The sequence below is a fragment of the Pinus tabuliformis genome, chromosome 3_1, assembly GCF_031772625.1.
Source record: "Pinus tabuliformis cultivar Carrire ecotype Pingquan chromosome 3_1, CPIR1, whole genome shotgun sequence".
NCBI classification, from domain to species: Eukaryota; Viridiplantae; Streptophyta; class Pinopsida; order Pinales; family Pinaceae; genus Pinus; species Pinus tabuliformis.
Genome location: NC_142301.1, coordinates 134,928,412 through 134,949,421, shown reverse-complemented (window position 1 = coordinate 134,949,421; position 21,010 = coordinate 134,928,412). Strand labels below are relative to the sequence as shown.

Here is a 21,010-nt window from a genome sequence, read left to right as displayed (position 1 = left end):
AGGTCTCAAAGTGGTCTTGCATCTTCTTAGCATGCTGGACAGCTGTCAAAGGGCCATGGGAGTCAAAAAATGAGATTTTGGTCTGGTAGTCTTGGGGTAGAGCTGGAGCATTAGCTGGTATCTGTAGAGGTGCATACCTGTTAGCCATGTTTATGAGGTTTAGAGGGTTAACAGGAACAAATGGAACAACAGGGATCACAGGTGTAACAGGGTTAATGGTATGGGTAACAAGCGGGGAACTGGTTGAAAGAGTATGTGCAGATGGTGAAGATGGGAGAGGAGGGCTTTGAGGTGTTGATGGTGAACTAGGGGAACTAGGGGTGGACCGGAAAAGGACTTTGCAAGGAGTGGGAATGAGGATAGTTTGATCTGAACTTATATTTGAATCAGCAGGTTTCTCCTGCTTTTGCTGTCTCCTTATGTTCTTTGGAATGATATTTGGATTATCAACAATGATAGGTTGATTAGGGTCAGGGTTTGCCCTAGTGTGCCTTGGGTTTCTTTTGGGAGCCAGCTTCTAAATATTCTTTTGAATTTGTACAAGAAGTTTATATATGCAAGGACTGGATGAAAATTTTGGAATGGCTATATATGTTTCAAAGCTAGGATGAAGATTCCCTAATTAGCTCTTCCCTAAAGCTGTCCCTGTATTACAGAAACAGTCCTAAGGCCTCTTGGCTAGTTTCAGGCTTGATGGTAGCTTTGGAAGATAGATAGTAATTGAAAAATCTTTAAGAAGTCCCCAGCGGAGTCACCAATTATGTTAACACCCAGGTTGTTCCCTATGACTCCCAAGGGAATACAGCCGGGGTAACCACTAACCAATCTTTTGATCACTGTTTCTAGCCAAACTGTGATCAGAGAGGGCTCTCTCTTTATGATTTGTATTTGTTATGATAGTGTTTTTAGGCTAGGTATTATGCACAGGTTTTGTTTATGTTTTGGTTGAAGATTTTCTTTCAGGTCTTGTGATATAATGTTCAAAGAGTTAAATATCATTGGGCAATGGAGTCTATGGCTACAGGTGTCTAGAAACCTTGAGGTGAATTGGTGAAACTTACAGGGCCATTTGGATACTTCATACAACAAAATTTTTGATTTATAACATGAACAGGTGAAAAAACCAGTGAAAGCAATTAAGAATTTTCACTAAAGTATTTAAGTATTTCCACCAAACTAGGTATGAGAAACGGATAGATGTCTCAAGGGCAAAACTTGAATCCCTGGGAATGTCTATCACTGCAAAAGATATGGTTTTAAAGTGCAGCAATTAAGAATTACACTTCATTCACTGTATCTGAAGAAAACATGGATAATAGCTCAGATTGAGTTCAGGGTAATCAGTGATTAAATCCTGGAACTATTCTTCTACTTTGCTATTAAGTGTAAAACATTTAAACAGTAAAAGAGAACAAAAGACTCGAAAACATGTAACACAGAGATTTAAGAAAGACTTATTGTTTTATGAAACAGTCTGGAATCCTGCAACATTCACCATTCATCACAATGCATCAAGGTACGCCAAGCTTTGGAAATTCCATTCACCCTTTGTATTATTTCTCTGAGAATTTTACAGCAAGTGAGATCTCCAAAATGAAAATAACAACAACCCCTTAAGCTTATGTGCGGGGCGAATATATACATACGATTTTTACAAAAATATCTGAGTTCTAAGTTATCTCAGACTTAATGTTCTCACCAACTTTTGAGATATTATTATCAGAAATTTATTACAGCATTGAATACAAAATAAAGGCGTCTTGATGTTCTGTCAGAAGATATTTTGGCCTTTGGGAACTGCTGAGTCGGTTGGGATACTTTGATCAAATGCTTGAGAACCCGACTTTATGGCTCGTGCGCTGTATTTTTGGTCTGCCACCTGTGATTGTGATTGCTGCTGTGGTGAGTAAATAGCCCTGCTGAGTTGGCTCAGCATCTGTCTTTTCCTTGTGGATTTATCCACCAAAATTCTGCCTGTGCATGACTGCTCAAAAACTGGAGAAAATTAACGCTCATGGGTTCTGGCTTGATAAAATTATCTGTGTCAAATTTCTCCACACTTCCTGTGTGGGCAATTGGTGTTTTATGATTGCCTCCATAGTTTCATCTGCTTCTGTATACTTAAAGAAATTTGGTGGTGTATCAAACAGGTGATCAATTTCATTCATAATAAAAAACAGGTTATCCACCCTATCATACAAATTCTGCCCTGATGCTGGCCCTGTTTCTGCTGAGGTACTGGGCTGTTTTGCAATTTGTGCTGCAGCATGGGCATCAACCCTTTTGATGTAATTTTCCAGGGTAAGCAGTCTTCCTACACTGCTTAATATGCTGGGGAGGCCTCTGTTCTGCAATGCCAGGAATCTGTCCAGGAATTTGTTGATTTCGGTCTGCATATCCTGTGTTCTCCTCTCCAGCGTTCCAACTAGGCTTCTTAGTGTCAGGACTCTTTTAACTACTGAGATTGTTTCAGTCCTGTTAGTAATTCCCATGGTAGCTAGTTGAGAGCTAGTTTTGTTATTTAAAATATTGATCATTCTGCTGGCAGCATCTGGCATGTGGCCAAGGCTTGCTCTAGCTCTGTGTATTTCCCTGTTTGCCTTTGTAATGAGTACTATTTGCTCATCCATAGTCTCAATATACTGCCACTGATTGGTGATGGACCGACCAATGTTACCCCAGAGGACTGCTTTTAACTCTGCTGTTACCTTTTCTAGTGTGAGCTCCTTTTCAAGTTCAGTTATCCTCTTCTTTAGAACTTTTATTTCTCTTTCCTTTGCAGCCTCACTCTGCTTGCTCTTATCAAATCTTTCATTCACTGTAGTCAAAGATTTTTTGACTTCATCAAGCTCTTTCATTTGAGCCTCAAGAACTTGGATTTCGGCTTGCAGCCTCTGCATATCCAGACTAGGAGTCTGCTCTGTTGTTGGTGTAGCTGTTGCTGTAGTTGGTGCTGTAGGCCCTGTCTGTTGAGGAGGAGGAGTAGTTGTTGGAGGGACTTCCTCAAGACTGATTATTTCAGGAGGAGGTTGGGAGGTTTGGCCCTCTTCTCTTTGCTTTAATGCTGCTTGTAGTGCTGCCTTTGCAGCTTCTGATTCTCCTAGCTTGTCTTGAGTCCGAACTAGCTCCTTGTACAGGGATATCATTAGATCTGTAGCATCCTTTTCCTGCCTTTGCTGGGCAACCTCATCTGTTTGTGGATGGATGGTAGCTGGGAGCTTGATTTTCTTTCTTAAGGCCGCCATGTCTGCATCCCTTAGCTTCAACAGTTCTTGGATACCTTTAACATCTTTAGGATCATGTCCTATTTCTATGATTACATCTTCCAAGGACTTGATTCTGTTGTCCTTGGCTTGTGATGATGCTCTCTCCAATTCCAGCTGAGAGGCTGTATTATCAAGGCTGCTCTTCAATTTGTAGTTTTCCAATGTTTCATCTGCCAAGGAGGCATACACCATTTCACCAGTTTGTTTATGCAATTCGATTTTATCCATAGGGTGTATGTCTTTAGCCAGAACCTCCATGTTGGTCCTTAGGTAATCCGAGGTAGATTGGGGATGCAGAGTTGTGGGCATGAAGTGACTCATGATCATTTTGCCTTCACTTACATCAAAGGCAGACATGAGTCTTTGCTGATTGGTGGGAGCCAGGTTCAGCAAATGATTGTACAGCTGTACTTTAATAGGATCACTCCTCCTTTTAATGTCAATAAATTGCTGTTTGATGCTTACCTGTCCTTCTTTGTGCTGGCTGGAGGAGCTGACCTCTCCTCCTATAGCTCTATCATGTTCATGCTGGAATGAACTGGCTGAAACTTCTCCGCTGGGTGGGCCCATGCCCATTGCTTGTCTAATTGCTATGTCATCCTCTGGAAAGTCATTTAATCTTTGTCTTTTCTCTCCCTGATTGATGGATGAAGTCAGGGGAGTCTCTCTATCTCTTTTCCTGGTTAAGTCCTCCTTTTGTGGGGTTTGGAGGACCGAGGTATCAAAAGTAGTTTCTGCCCCAGGAGGCACTATTTTCTGAGCCTGTTGCTCAGTGGAACTTGGAGCATCAATCACTTTTTCTTGCTGCAAGGGCTGCTGTTTATTATATTGTACCTCTTCTTGCTGCTGCCCTTGTTCCTGCTGCTCCATCTCTTCTTGCTGTTGTAACAATGTCTCCACTTGTTCTTCTGTCAATGGAGGTGGCTGTTCCACCTGCTTCCCTTTATCTTTGCTGGCTGTCTGCGGTGCTTTCTCGGCAGTTTGCTGCTGTGTTGTTGATGATGTAGTAGCTGCTCCAAGCTGCTTTTTGTATGAGAGGGGAACCTGTCCACAAGTTTCTAAGTCAGCTTCCTTTTGCATATTTCTAGCCTCTCTCTCAAGTAGCTCTTCATTAGTAATTTCCTCCTCTAGGGTACCTTCTTCCCAATTTGATGCATTGGCATACTGTTCAATCTCAGGTTGTCTCTTGTGTGCATAGCTACCCAATTTGTATTTTATCCTCCTGAGGGAGACAAAATGATTGGGGTCATAGGGTATCCATTCAAAACTAGTTTGCAGTCTGAGGCCCTCCAGGATATTGTCTGCCTCCTTCCACCCCTCCTCTTTTCTGTTGTATAGGAAAGGACCCAGCTGGCTCCTTACTTTTAACTGTGACTTCTTGTTCTTGCTCTGAAAATGGAGGTAGTCTGAGTTTCCAAACTGTCTGAAATATTCCAAGGCAAAAAGCCTCATGGGGACATACCTTGGCAACCTAAAAGGGTTCAACTCACAGCCATATATCCTGATGACTGTGTGGTTTTGGTAGAGGTACCAATTACCAATGCTGTAGGACTTATTCAAATGGAGAATTCTCCTCATGTCATCAGTTAGTCTAGGAGGAGGAGTACCATGCAATACTGTCATGGCTGGATAAATGAATAAATCAATGAACTCAGAGTATGTGTAAGGTGATACAGAGGTATGATGAAAAACAGAGGTCCAGAACACCACTGACCTTGGATTTCCCTGGGCATTGAGTTGCTTCAAAGGAAAAGAGAATGTGGCTGGCTGATAAAACAAGAATAGGTGGTATATGTATGAGGTATACCTGAATAGTCTTTCCCTCTTCAAGTTCATAAACTGGTCATGGATTTTATCTGCAATGTATGTGGCATAATCATAATGTACAGCTGGGGGTTTACCAGGAGAGAATAGAGACAGCATTGCCATTATGCTTTCATCCACATCCTCCATTCCCTTGAATCCTAGGGCATAGCTGATCAAATCTACTAACATCCTGCCCAACTCATTCAAGTACTGGTATCCAATAGGAGGAGTTCTGATGGATTCAGAGCCTGGTTTTACAAACAGCTGATTGATTTTAATGAGTTGGTCACTTGACAGCTTGCTCCCTCTCTTTATCAAATTCTGCATATGGAGGGGGGTCAATTGCTTGGCAGTATGGAAGTGCAGCATCTCATTTATACTCTCTGGGGTGATGTGGAACAGGACTGAGCCTGTGGGGCTGATGACAGCTCTTTGGTTTGGGTCATAGCATTCCTGGCAGCTGTAGACCAACTCTGGCATAGGATTTACCTGGGGGAGGTTGTAGATGGGCAAGTTTGAGTCCCAAATCCCCAAGATGTCTACTCCACTCAGGTGCTGGGCTTTCAACTCATTCATCATCTGAATATTATACTTGGAGCCCATAAGAAACCAGTCCAGCATTTGATAATCCATGTCTCCCAGGGCTTTCCATGCTAATTCCTGGTGAGGAGCGTTGAGGGGCTTGATATTCAGAGCAATAGGAGTGTCCATGGTTTTCTTTAAGCTCAACAACTCTAAGTAAATGGCTCAAAAGGACCAACACAGAACAGAGGTGCTTTTGTAAAAACAGTGTTGAGTTTCAGGTATCAGAGCAGGAAATTATACAACAGCAATTGAAATACTGTTTATATCAGGAATCAAGGCTACTGTGTGGTCTCACTATGTTCTCTTCAATAGGTGAATTCTGCAAACAAGAGTCTTTCGGGAATGCGCAGGAAATACCTCTTTTTTAGTGAAAATACGGGCAACAAGGCTCAGCTGGCGTTTTTGGACTTCACAATTACAAATGGGATATATGCAAAGGGAAATGGCTGGTGAAATTATGAGTTTTATCTTTTCTCTAGCCCTCTGAGTAATTTTACTTTCAACTGCAGGCGTATGGAGGATAGAAAACGAAAAATACCTGGTAATATCACGAACAGAGGTTGTGTATGCGTGCAAGGTTGATGCTGTGGAGGTCGCCTTGGTCAACTGAGCAGGTTGGCAGAGTTCAGGACGTAAACGGCCATGCAGAGAAAACAGTAGAGAAATGCGTAAAAATGGGAAAAATAGACGTTTTTTGGCTTAATATGGGCTTTTTACAATTTTGGCGCTTTTTTAGTGATGACGTCAGCATGACGTCATTGGTGGGTCAAGGTCAAGTGACGTCAGCTGACGTCATCGGGTGACGTGGCGGTATGCTGTTGGTCCATGGGGGATGGTGCGGTGGCAGCCACGTCAACGGCGAGGTGGACGAATAACGGAGACAAGGACAAGCGGGCGTGACGTGGCGATATACAGTTGGAAAACGGTTGGCGGTTAGGACCGTAGCGGTTACGGTTAAGGCTAGCCGCTACGGTCTCTCGGGGCGGTTTGGGTACGGTCCCAGAAGTGTCAGACCTGGCTCCGAGAGCCTTCATCGCGTGACGCGTGGACTGGCCCTGACGTGACGCAACGTCACTTTCCCGGGCGTTAACGGTCCGCTGCGGGGGCTGCTCCGATATCATTGTAGATCGTCAGATCCTCGGGACCTGATCCGACGGTGGGCGGAGCAAGAACGTACTCGGAGTATATGCGCGGGCGGAAGACTTTGGGTTGTGGGTTTTTTGCAAGGTTTTCAATGTAATTCAGTTGAATTGAACCCGCGCGCTAATGCTTGGAATAAAGGCTAAAAAGGGGGGTTTTGGACCTTGGCAATCTTTGCAGAGAGGGTTTATGGGTACAAAGGGGTTCTTATGGGGTTTTTAATACAAATGAAGGTTTGAAAAGGTAAGTTGGGCTGTAGCAAGGGGGAGTGGGATGCGATAGGTTCACCAAAGTGACCAGAGGTCATTTTGGTTCCTTTTTTAAGAACATATGGCTATAATGCCAAAGGAAGGGGTATTTATAAGATTTGGGCTTTATACACCATAGTGTTAGTATTATTAGGGGAAGGGTAAGATAGGGGAGCTATATAGTAAGATTAGAGGTTAATATGAATGAAGGGAGCAGATGAAGGGGATCTCACTGAGTTTATCTGAAATTGATTTAGTTTAGAGAGTAGATCAAAATGAAAAGTTTCTAGACAAGAAATGTGGCTTCTGAATGAACAAGAACCACCATAAAACCATGATCTCTCTCCATAAATCTCAGCTGAAAAAAGGGAATGTTAGTAATGGAATGAAGGGGGAAAGGGAGGTTAGTCATGCTCCTTGCTGCAATTTGATGGAATTAACCACTTTGTCCATTGACAGATTTTGCCTTGGCAAAACACCTTTTGACATATGTGCAATGGTGAAAATACCCTTTCTGCAACCACAACTGCTTACCCAGCTATTTTCCTAGCATTTTTTGCTTCTCCTTGGAGGGTGCACTTGGACTTGCAAACCCTTACTTGCCTTTTCTTTTCTTTGGCTTTTTCTTTATTCTTTTCTATCTACTTCTACCCTTATCTCTTCCAAGGTCCCAGATTAGGCTGTTGGGATCCTTTTCTTCTCTACCTAAACTAGTTGTCTGCCAAGATTAAGCAGTTTGGACAGACTCCTTTCTCTATTCTACAACAGAAAATTTAAACATGGCATGATCCAGATTAGACTTTTGGACCATCCATCAAAATTTTGAGGCCTTACCAAGTTATTGTCACAAATCAAACTTTGTAGGAAATATGTGATGTTTGAGTCATCAAAGCAGAGCATATTTAGACCTTCCATAGCCAATCATGAAATATGAAACCTATTGGTATAGGTAGCTAACACAAGTGACCCTAAGCCAGACCGTGGGTTGTGATAAATCCAGGATTGTGTTGGCTCGGTGTGCCTAGGAATCCTTGTCAGCGAATGGCAGGATATACGGTAAAGCCAAGAGGTGGTTTTCTCTCTTTTGGGCATAGTAATCCTAGATTTGGGATATCTCCTAAATCCTGGAGAGTGGATCTCGGTTTAGGGCCTAGTGATCCGGGTTTTGGATATGTCGTAAATCCTGGAGAGTGGATCTCCGTTTAGGGCCTAGTGATCCGAGTTTGGATTGCGATAAAGCCTGAGAGACTAGGAGACACAAAAATTCCTCACAGTGTAGGCAAAGAAATCCAATGACATCCATGCTTGTTGGCATAGTGATCGTGTGGAGATAATGGTAAAACTTTTATGATGTGTTTATTATGTTGACCTAGTGATCTAGGATGGATTATGGTAAATCCTGGTTTCTTTTGATGAGGGTGAGGTGTTTTAGCCTCAGTATGCCCTAGTTGGTTCTTTTGATTTGATTCCCACATTCATGCTTGGAACGTGGCACGAGCATGAATGGCTGAAGAGATATTTGGCTCAACCATTCTATGGGCGGGTGGAACGTGGTAGTCCCATTGTTGAGAAATGGCAACAAGAAATTCCAGTTTAAATTTGTCCCTGAATTTTAAACTGAGAATTAAAATAGAATTATATTCTCATAGAAACTTGTAAATAGTTAATTAAGTTTAATTGACTTAATTAGCTTAGGAAATTTGAGTTTGAATTATTTTTGAAGTCACGTATATTTTCTCACTAAGTTTTAAGGGTCCAAGATGAGTTTAGTTGAGTTGTAATTAGATAACTCAGTTTAATGAGTTATAGACAATTAAACTAGTTCTAATTGTTTGTTGAACTAGTAGAGGATTAGTAGTCAGTTGGTTCACTGGTGCATCCATAGGTTCTACTCCAGCTAACTGAAGATTCACTCATCAGAAACTCATGCATGTTAGTTCTAAGAAGGACCCAATTGAACTTGGTCAAGTAAATAGGAAAATTCTTAGATTGGCCAAAAATATGATTTCTATAAGAAATATAGATGACGTCAGCTTAAAAATAGTGTTCGAGAAAGATACCTGCAAAATGGTTTAGGAAGCATTGGTATTGATGACAGGAGTTTGGATCAAAACTATGTACAAGCTTCTGGGTAGCACTGTTATTGATGGGTGAAATGGTTTCATGATTTCTAAAAGTGGAGAAGAAAATCTAGTATTATCTGTTGAAATGAATATGTTGTGGTGCATATGTATATGTTCCAAACAAGAAAACGACCAAGTTGGATGGTAAATTTTAAAGGTGCACCTTTATTGGGTATAAATACAGTTTAAAAAGTTACAAGCTCTGGAACCTAAAAAAATGAAGGTTGCGTACAATAGAGATGTGGTATTTAGATAAGTGAAGGATCTTGTGAAACAAGAAGTCCTACCAAAGGAAAAGGAACTAGAGAAGATAGATTTTGAAGTTAAGGAGGAAGAATCAAACTCCACAAAATAACAGGAACCATAAATAGAAGAACCAAATACTCTGGTTTTGAGGAGATCATTTTGGGAAAGAAGGAAGCTAAAGAGATATACTACAATTGATTTTTATTCAAATTTGTCTTTACCTATTATTGATGATGATCCCAAAACTGTCAAGGAGGTAGTGGATTTAGAGGAAGGAAAACTCGAGAAAAAATCCATGGTTGAAGAAACGACAGCCTTGGACAAAAATGATGCTTACGATCTAGTGGATTTTCCGACTAGAAGGAAACCTATTGGTATAAAATGGGTGTTTAAGAAGAATATGAATGCAAAAGGCAAGGTGGAGAAATACAAAGCTTAGCTAGTAGAAAATGGTTATGCCAAGGTGTTGGGAATTGATTCTAGTGATATTTTTTCTCCAATTGCCAAGTCAGATTCTATAAGATTAGTTTTATCTTATATTGTTTCTTTTGATTTTGAGGTATAAAAAATGGACATGAAGACAATATTTCTTCACAGTGATCTAGAAGAAGATGTCTACATGATGTAACCAGAAGGTTTTGCAGTGAAGGGTAAGAAATAATTGGTATGTGAGTTATAAAAGTATATATATGGGTTAAAGCACTCACCAAGGATGTGGTATAAAAAAATTGATACATATATGAAGGGACTTGGCTTCACAAGGAGAAAAGCGGATCACTGTGTGCATTTTAAATTAATTTGCGGTAGTGTTATATATTTTGTCTTGTATGTGGATGATATGTTGTTGATTGGAATGATAGAGAGATTATCCAAGATGTGAAGACCCAATTGTCGTCTAAATTCAACATGTAGGATCTTGGTGATGCAAATTATAATTTTGGCATGGAAATTAAATCAAATTGGGAAAAGAGGAAGCTCTAATTAAACTAGAGGAACTATGTTAAGACAATATCCCAGAGGTTTATTATGAAGGATAATTAACCGGTAGAGGTTCCTATTCCTGTAAGTGCAAATTTATCTACTAAACAATGTCCCAAAATAAATGAATAGAAATAGGACATGTCTCATGTTTCATATGTGAGTGAAATAGGTAGCTTGCTGTATGCAATGGTATGTACTATACCAAACATTGCACATGCAATGGGAATATTGAAGAGTTTTATGTCAGAAGAGGGGAAGGAGCATTAGACAACAGTGAAGTGGGTTTTTCTATGTGACAGTCGTGATTATGGTTTGTGCTATCAAGGAAGACCGAGATTGGATAGAAAGTTGGACATATGTGGCTTTATTGAAGCAAAATAGGCTAGAGATCTAGAACATAGAATATCTACTAATGAGTATGTTTTTAACCTAGTTGGGGGAGGAGTCAATTGGATGAGCATGAGACAATCCGTAGTGGCACTTTCAACTACAAAGGTGGACTACATGGCAACCAGCCATGGAAGAAATGAATCAATTTGGTTACAAAGATTGTATTCAAGTATGAGGTTGGTACAATGAGCTATAAGGATAGACTGTGATAGCCAAGGTGCAATTTTCTTGGTAAAGAACATTTCTTATCATTCCAATATAAAACTTATTGATGTTCAGTAGCACTTTGTGAGGGATATGGTTGGAGACAAAAGGGTGTTGTTGGTAAAGATGGACACTTTGAAGAATGTTGTAAATGCATTGGCAAAAATTGTGAACATTGAGAAGTTTTCTAGGTGTAGAGAAATAGTGAGCGTTGCAGTCTTGGACCAATCATTGTGCAAACTTGTGGCCCACTATGTTGAAAGAAAACAACAAGTGGGAGGATTTTAGGTATGTTTTATATTATTTCCATGACTAGCACCACGTGTTGTTACATTACTTGGGCGTAATGGCGAGATTGCAAAGGGGGTGGTAGCCCCCTACATGAGGTCAAGGGAAACACCCCATATTTTTTTTTATGCAAACCCATTAATGGTTGGGTCGAGCTAAGGATGGGGGTGCCAAGGATGGTGGGCAGACCCACATGTGGTGTTGTGCATGGTTTTGGGCATGATGATTTTCCCCATAGTATATTGTAGATCTCGCTGAGGCAACTATGGTTATGTTCTAATCTAGAGTTAATGGATTGGGATTTATGAATGTTTCGACATGTACATAATGTATTGTAACATTGAAAAAAATATAATGAAAAATCAATCCAGTTTTCTCGGTTTTGAATTCGAGGAGAAAATCTTGTATATATTTTATGTTCTCATCATTGTATATTTTTTTATTTTTGAAAAATTAGTTTGTAGCTAATTTCTATATAGAATTAAAACCTATAATTTTCAAATACCATAAACATAAAATGTGTATCATGCAATTTTGAAAAGAAAAGGAAATACAATGAATATCCACTTTTAATTAAATATGATATTAATATTAAAATAATTATTAAAATTAATAAAATATATTTGATATTTTTTAATATTATTCAAATTTAAAATATTATAACCAATACATATATTTATTGAATGAATAAAACATTATCATCAATCCAATATAATATACATAAAATGGAAGGTAAGATTTAACCACTACATTCCAAAATAATAAATATTATTTTCTCAAAAGAAAATAATAATACTATTTTTTCAAAAGAAAATAATAAATATTATTTTATGTATGTTTATTGAATGAATAAAACGTTTTCATCAATCCAATATAGTATACATAAACATAAAAAGGGAGGTAAGATCTAACCACTCTATTCCAAAATAATAAATATTATTTTCTCACAAGAAAATAATAATTGTTGGACACCTAATTCTAAATGGGTTAGTGTGGAAGTCGAATGGACAAAAGGAGTCCAAGAGACCTTGGGATTTGAAACCCAACGGTCACTACATGTACTATAAATGTAAACCATTTGTTAATAAAATTGTACTGCATGTTTTATCTTTCCTATTTTCTCTTGCTGCCCATGTGTGCCTAACATGGTATCAGAGCAGGCGTATTCCTGCCTTGCATAATTTCTTTGAACCATTTGTTTTATGGTTTCTGCCATCACTTATGAATATTTTCTCAGCTAGAATTTAGCTGCCACCTCTTGCATATACATGCGCTGCTCCTCCATATTCCTTTATCTACGTTCTGTCTGCCTGACCAGCGCTGTCCAAGATACGCTCTGTGCGCTCTCTATAACCGTTTTCTGCCATTACTGATGTTGCGCCACTTTGTCCACCATAATTATTTTTGCCTGATATCAATGCCTAATATATCTTTTTGAACGCTGCCTGATATATATTTTTGAACGCTGCTTGCTCTTTCAAATAATATTTGAACGCTGATATGGTAATTAAGTTTTGTACCCTGTTCTATTGAACGTCGTGGAGCAGTCATCTAGCCAATTATCAGTTTGGAGTCCCCTTCCCCTGTAATCTCGACATTTTTTAAAATGAAAATAGCGAAGTGTTCGTAAAGCTACAAATTCTGCTCTATGGTTTGAATTAGCGAGGCCATTACCAGAGTTCTAATTTTTTTACAAGAAATCGTTCCAATGCCCCTTGCACTATACGGGAATGACTTGACATTACCTTCTTCTGCAGCAAAGCGACCGCTACCCATCTGCGTCTTAGTCATGGGCCCTGTGGGTCTTGAGGTATGACAAACCATCATAGGCATGTGCATAATAATGTTTTTATTGGTCGATATCGAATAGAATTTGGGTATATACATATGCCTGTTGAATATTAACGTTGTGCGTTTGATATGGTATCTATGTTGAATGCAAATGGTATGCTGTATATGTTGAACTGAGCTGGTATATGCGTTGAACTAACATGGTATATAGTGGAGAGGGCTTTATTGTGTTGCATTATCTTCATATTCTTCCCTGACATTAATTTCAGCTTGGCCATATGTTTTTTCTCTTTTCGATGGATTGGTAACCACACGCAGTGCTTGTTTTTTCAATTTTGCGTTTTTTGTCGTACAATTTGACAAAAAAATCATCGTCCTGTTTTCACTAGAAATCATTCTATTTTGAGTCAGAGCCTACCTGTCGTCTTGCGGAAGTACACAGTTTCTGTCAGCAAACGGTCCTTTGCAGATTTTGCATATGAAGTGACGCCAGGAATTATTGAATTTCAGCAAAAACTAGACACAGAGGAGCTTGGCTTTACCGGAGGAGCGAATAGCAGAATAACAGTGGTGCAGTGGTTAATGAAGGAAATAAACCCTCTTTCCTTGTTGTAAATAGCAGATTATTTTTAAAAAGATTTTTTGGAAGGGTCTCTACGTTTGAATATATGGTATATGGCATATGGTATTTAAATCTCATTTTAAATTGATCCCACAATAGCCGCATAGTCACAGTCATGTGGAGTCCAACAAAGTGTTGAATTCTTGAAGCGCTGTTGTGAGAAGTCAGAACAGTAAGCGCTGGAGAATTCAATGTACGATAGCGTTGAATGCTGAGTTGATAATGCGTGTTGCAAGTTTGAATAAGGAGAGGTAAGTTTATTGTGTTGGTATTTGATTTTAATCAGAGTCTGGTTGAAATCGATCAGTGCTTTAAACTGATCTGCGTTTTCCAGAGTCTTGAATCGATTCAATTGGTGTTGATTTTGGAGGATAAAATGTTGATTTAAAACATTCACATGGTTGGATAGTATAATAAGCATGGGAATTTGATTTTATGAGCTTGATAAGCAGATTGGGAAAAGGCACATTTTTTTAATATTTGGTGCAGAAATAATGAGCCAGAAGGCACAGTCCAGAGATTGATTCAAACGGGTAAGATATGATGGTGGTTGCATAAAGTTATAATGCATGTAAATGATATATGATCGTATTAAATTGCCAGACTCAGTCTTAACGCATAGGGCATTTGTTTGGTTGAAATTTGATTGTGAAATGAAATCTGATCTTAAAAGGCGCATGTACAAGATTGAACTTTGGATTGAATGATGTTTATCTGATATGAAAGCATGTAAACGGGGATTGGAAATGCAGATTGTAATTTGGGATGATGTGTATAAACACATGTCAATGTTGGTGATTAAAGAATGAGGGAATTAAGACATGGGTATGAATAAAGGAAGTATTCATAATTTTGATGCTTGAGATAAAAAACTTAAAGGAATATCGTAAATTTTTATATTGAGGGAATCTTTCCAACCAGTTGAGCAAGAAGGTGTGTTAATCTTCAACAGTTCATTTGTCTCCTGACTTGGATATATCTGAAGAAATGTTGGTGTAGGTACTTCAAATAGTTATTTTATTAATTTCGATACTTGCATTCGAAAGGAAGATAATCCATAAGGGTATTGCCTTTTGATATCCATCATTTCTGCTTTGAAAGTGATTATGCTGGGGGATTTTTGGGAGTGACAAAGTTCAATGTTCATAAGAATTGGGGACTGTTTATATTCTTTAAAGTTGCAACAATTTGGCATTATTTAGGAGTTCAGTGGAAATTGTTTCAAGCCAAGACTATCCTTTGTAGATCGAATTGGTGTATTTTCTTAAAGGTTGTTCATATCAGAGATTGTTATTGAACTAGATTGAAGTTGTTACCAGGACAAGTTCCCTTGGATTCAAGGCTAGTAGAAAATATCTTTTTGAGGCCTAAATTGCTTGTAGCTTTGTTGGAAGTTAAATTCTCACGTGAATTGAAGAAAATTCATTTTTGAATGAGGAGTCTGTTTTACGGATATCACCATTCATTGTGTGTTGAATCTATTGCAAGCTGATTGATTTGAAGTTGTTGCCATAAGTTTATATAAAAGAGCAATTGGTGTCCATCTTTTCCTCATTGTTTTACTACTTTTTGGAAAATGGCTCCAATTGGTGCAATATTAGAGTTAGTGGACAATCTAATACTCTCTACTATGGATAATAAAGTCAAAATCAGCAAGGATTTTTTCTCAGAAATTCAGACATGTCTACAAAATGCACAGGAAAAGATTGATTTTTTGCAGCTTGAATCACAGCTACAGCAAGAAGAGCTACATCAAAATAGACATCATTTTGAACCTTTTTTTGTTCAGAACATTGAGACAACCACCCATCAGTAGCAAGTCAATAATGTTACAGCTCATTCAAATAAAGCAACAGTTGTACATGCAGATGCAGAAACTCAACCTGCACTTCCCAAGCCCATCATCAGACCTTGGGAACAACTTGTCCACAACAAGCACAGAACTGGTCTTGGATATGACAAGGACTTGTACTTTCATATTCAAGACTACTCAAAGCCCATTCAGTTTCAGAGTGCTGGATTCATTCATGACAGTTCACCTGCTCCTCATGACAGTTCAGCTTCAGCTGTTCCAGACTCTGCCCCTCTTCCACAGCAACAACAACAACAACAACAACAACAAATTGTGAAATGCCAACACTGTGATCGAGTTGTCCATTTGAAAGATCACTGTTTTGATCTTCATCCATGTAAGCATTGTCATAAAACTAGCCATTCTTCACACAGATGCTTCAGCAACAAACACCCTGCAAGAACAAAGATTCATCTTGGATGGATCGCTTCTTGGAAATGGGCATCAACAGCCAATAAGATATTCAAAACACATGTCAGAACTTGTTTCTGAGTATTGAATAGTCTTGCAGTTGAGTTTTCTCCATCTTCTCACCTTGTATCTGACAGGGGGGGAAATGATGGTCATCTACAAGCTTCAAAGTCACATCAAGCGAGCCTGAGCCACAACCTGCCACACCAAATTCAGAGTTGTAGCCAGAAACAAATATGCCCGTGAACATGCCTTCAGTTGGCAATCTTGGACACTTCCTCTAGCAGAAGACTCCAGCTTCTTGCCAGTTTTGGAAGAGTTCCAGGAATTGCATTAAGCATTCCAGAGTTGTTGGTTATCCTTAAACCATCACAGGTTGAGACTTCCCTTTTTAGGTTGAAGTTCTCCCTTTTATGCGGGTGAGACCTCCCTTTATTGGTTGAAGGTTTCCCTCTCTAAAACAATAGGATCACTTCCTCTAGCAGAAGACTTCAGCTTCTTGCCAGTTTTGGAAGAGTTCCGAGAACTGCACTAAGCGTTCCAGTGTTGGTGGTCATCTTTAAACCACCGCCCTTTATACCAACATTTCAGAGAGCACATTCAGCCTAGTGCTGCCATGCGTTTTTGCACATTTTGTATTACAACTCTCTTCTTGGACTCATACATAACCCTTCAGATTAAGGGGGGGAATGTTGGACACCTAATCCTAAATGGGTTAGTGTGGAAGCCGAATGGACAAAAGGAGTCCAAGAGACCTTGGGATGTGAAACCCAATGGTCACTACATGTACTATAAATGTAAACCATTTGTTAATAAAATTGTACTGCATGTTTTATCTTTCCTATTTTCTCTTGCTGCCCATGTGTGTCTAACAATAATATTATTTTTTCAAAAGAAAATAATAAATTTAATGACTTTTAATTAAAATTAATTGGAATTATCTATTCTAATTGGAATGAAAAAATAGAATCCTCGTTCAATTCCGAGACAAATAACATAATAGATATTAACAATATTAATAATATAAGTTTTTTATGAGTGCACGAGTCAACATCAACATCTAAAAGAAATCCATGAGAGACCATCAACATCCGTGAATCAAAAATCTGAAAATATATGTACACAGTTGGTGGTCATTAATGCTTGCTTCACCGCACATTATACTTTGTATGCATATGCGTTGAATTAAGTATAGAGCACAATGAAATATGTAATGCGCGTAAAGCATATGTATTATTCAATAATTTGTTGTGTCTTTGTCTTGTGATATACAAAGAGTAAATGTATGTGTAAAACTTAAGTCTTTGACTATGCGTGGAGCAAAAATGTTGGTGTGCCTAAAACTAGTTTTTGCTGTGTAAAATAGAGTTGTGAAAGATAAAATCTTGGATTTTATTGTGGGTGAAAGGAACTACAACCTCCCTTTCTTTCTTAAGCAAATTTATTTGTTATTATGAAATTAAAATCTATTGTTGTGGCTTGTTACATTTTGCGATTTAGTTTTTATTCATTATAAGCACTACTAGAATTTGGTAGGTAGGTAACTCTATATTTTACTATGTTTTTTTTTTTGTTTTTTCTTTCATGTAGTATGAGAGTTATGAGAGTTAAGGAACCCAAATTTATTAGTAAGTAGTCAAGGTTTTACCTATGAGCAATGATAGTTTCAAGTATAAGTTTTACAAATCCAAAATTTTTTTTGTTTAATGGGAGAAATTATGATTATTGAGAAATCACAATGAAGGCACTATTATGTTCTCAAGATATATGTGATCCATTAGAGAATGGGTTCCAACAATCAGCTAATGCAACAACATACAATGAATTGACACCAGCAGAGAAATATTGTTGGGAGATAATGGGAAGAAGGACTCCAAAGCCCTCTTATACATATTACAAGAGTGCATGAGAGTATTTTTTAAGGACTGCAGTAGCAAAAAAGTCAAAGCAAGCATGAGATATTATCGTGAAAACATATCAATTCATGGAAAAGGTGGAGACAACAAAGTTGGAAATGGTGAGAAGGGATTTTTGAATAATATGTATGAAGAAGTCTAAGACAATAGACTATTTTTTGGCACAAATTATTGGACAGGTAAGTCAAATCAGATCTCAAGGTGAAAAAATTGAAGAAAGAAGAGTGGTTGAAAATTTTAATAAGTTTACCAACAGGGATTGCTTCTATTATTGTGGGCACAAAGGAAACAAAGGATCTCTCACAATTTTCAATGGATGAGCTTCATGCCTCACTCATTTCTCATGAACATAGTTTGAATAGGTCAACAAATACTTCATTAGAACATGCTTTCAATACACAAGTCTCAGTTGGTCATGGTAGAAGTAGAGGAAGATCAAATTCTTGAGGTAAAGGAAGAAGTCCATACAGAGATGGAAGAAACAACTCTTGAAGCTAAAGTGGAAGAGGCAACAGTCAAAGTCTAAGTCATAATTAGGCACAAGGTGAAAGGCATGATAAATATCAAGTTAAATGTCATAATTGGATGAAATATGGGAATTATGCAAGTGAATGTAGAAAGAAACAATATGATCTTAGTAAAGAAAATCCAAATTTTACAAAAGAAGATGAAAACCAAGACAACATGTTTTTGGCCTGTAATGTTGCACAAGAGAAACAAAATGATGTATGACGTTTAGACTCAGGTTTCAAAAATCATGAAACATATAAATGTTTTCTAATTTGGATGAAAGTGTAAAATCAAAAGTAACATTAGGGACTTGTTGCACTCAAATTGTCAAAGTTCCATGGAAGCATAAGCACAGGGGCTTCACTCGGGGAGAAATACCATACCACCTAGGTTCATATTGGGGGATATATATTAAAGGAAAAATGGCATAATATATTGGGGGATGTATATGGAAAATTATAAAGGGCTATAAAAAATGTTAATGAAAAATTTGATACTTACAATATCTAGTGGAATTAGGGGTTTTTCAATTGGAAAGGTGTATTGGGTTTGTATTGGTATGGGTTTAAATAATGTGATTTTTAGGGATATTTTTCAATATGTAGTCAAATTAAGGGTATTGTTAAATATGACACAAACGCACATGATAGGACAGAGGTTCATTGAGTGAAACCCCCGCGAGGGAAATCACCAAATTTTTCAACAAATATCGGATCACATATCGATAGTACATGTGTCATGTTTATCCCATTCTGCAAGTTATGTAATGTAAATGGTCTTAAAAAAACCTTGAGTCTATGTAACAACCTAGGTAAGCCTATAATTTTGATGATGAATTCCATCCTAAGAGGTTCTTTAACCTCGCTTATTACCTGTGTGTCTAGACACGGCTAATCAAAAGAGTTTTTTCCCTCCAGCTTAAACCCCAAAGCTAGGGTGAAATTTATTGTCAAATTATTAGGTGAGTCCTAGCGTTTTTAGTCAAACCTAACATAAAAGTGGTTTGAGAATAAATTAAGCTACTTAGCTTAATTACTTTATTAAAAAATCAATTGGTCTACTAGATCATTTTGTGTCGCAAATCGGTTATGTGTCTTAAGGGTCTAAGCCAAATGTACATGTTCCCTCTTTAAGTCCTGTAAATGAAAAATATTATGTATTAGAGGGTTGGAAAAAATAATTAAATCCCCTTGTATGTAAATTAATTAATTTTTCTCGTAAAATCAAATCAAATCCTAAGCGAGAAAATTAATTAATTAGAGTCAAATTAAATTGTCGTGGGAAAATAAATTCTCCAAATAGAAAAATCTGTCGGTCTTAAAAGAGTCAATTTTTAAAGGTGGTCCACCAAGGGAATATTGTATATGTCAAGAAAATATGGATCATTGGACCTTGGTGGTTAAGTCAAAGTCAATTTTTTTTAGGAAATTAACTTAAAATAATTAATTTTGAGCTAATTAAAATGGAAGTAAATGATAAATTTGAAAATTCCTCAAAAATAAAAAAACAAGGGCCACGATTAAAAGATATTGAAGTGTATATCAACGACCAAGATTATTTTGACAATGATCAAAGAAACTAGCCATTATTTTTCCATGGGGAGGATTTATCTATAAATTAGAGAGTGGATTGAGTCTCTAGTCATCTTGATCTCTTGCTAGAATATTGTTGTTGAAGCATTTTTGTAATCTATTGTTCCGTTGAGAACTATTTTTTCTGCTATAAGAAAATAATTTGGAATGAAACTCGAGGTGTTCTTGCTCGTTGATCTGTGGTATCTATTGACTATGGGCTTCCTATGTTGTGCTTCATGTGATTATTTTGAGATAATACATAGTATTTGCAAGTACTCAATACTTGGTCTCCAAGTTCACAAACTCTCAGCAAGGATCATTTTTCTTGGATCTCTAGATTTTATATAATGGATTAAATCTTGGCTAAGGCTATAGTGAGCATAAATTTTCTGAATTATTTCTAGTCATTCTTCAAAGGAAAAAATATCATAAAAATTATTCTCTCAAAAATCTATTTGAAACCCTTGTATAATTTGCAAAATAATTTTGTAATTTAGATTGTAAATTATTTTTTCTAACTTGGTTTGAGGTTTTAGATTTATTTTGTATATATTTATGGTTTGGGGGTTGTAATTTTATTTTTTACAAGTTGGATCAATGGATCCAGTGAAGGAAGAGCTTAATCTAGGACCTTGAGGGTAAGATCTAATCTCTAGATAATTTTGCAGGGCCATTCGCTGAAGATTATTGAGCAAAATCTAGATTTGAGGAAGATTTTTTTTCCGAGACAAGCGTTTTATTGTTCAGCCTTGCCGGGACTAGATTTGGCCCCTCCAAGGTTAGTGTCAGCCTCCTAGGCCCCAACGTCAACATTTTCACCTCCAGTGTCAACCTTTTCGGCCTCTCTTAAGTAGGTTGTGAGGCCTAGGGGCATCGACCTCCTCCCTTCCTCCAAGCGCTAAGGTTTTTAGCACTTATCATGGATATTCGTAGCATTTTTAGGCCTCAACCTCCCTTTGGAGGGCTAGATGGCTTCCCTAGAAGGCTTGTCATAGGCTTTTGAGCCCTGAAAACGCCAACATCCTCCTTCTGTAAGCCTCTTCTACAAGTGTCCCCC

General features: G+C 37.9%; 1 protein-coding gene across 1 annotated transcript in view; it reads right to left on the bottom strand.

The window, feature by feature from the left end:
* Positions 1-12,644, bottom strand: part of LOC149186139 (uncharacterized) — a 46,207-nt gene extending 33,563 nt beyond the window's left edge. Inside the window, exon 1 of the mRNA XM_089409236.1 lies at positions 12,593-12,644. Coding sequence (XP_089265362.1) covers positions 12,593-12,644 — 52 coding nt within the window. The remainder of the gene's footprint in view (positions 1-12,592) is intronic.
* Between the last annotated feature and the right edge of the window lie 8,366 nt (positions 12,645-21,010).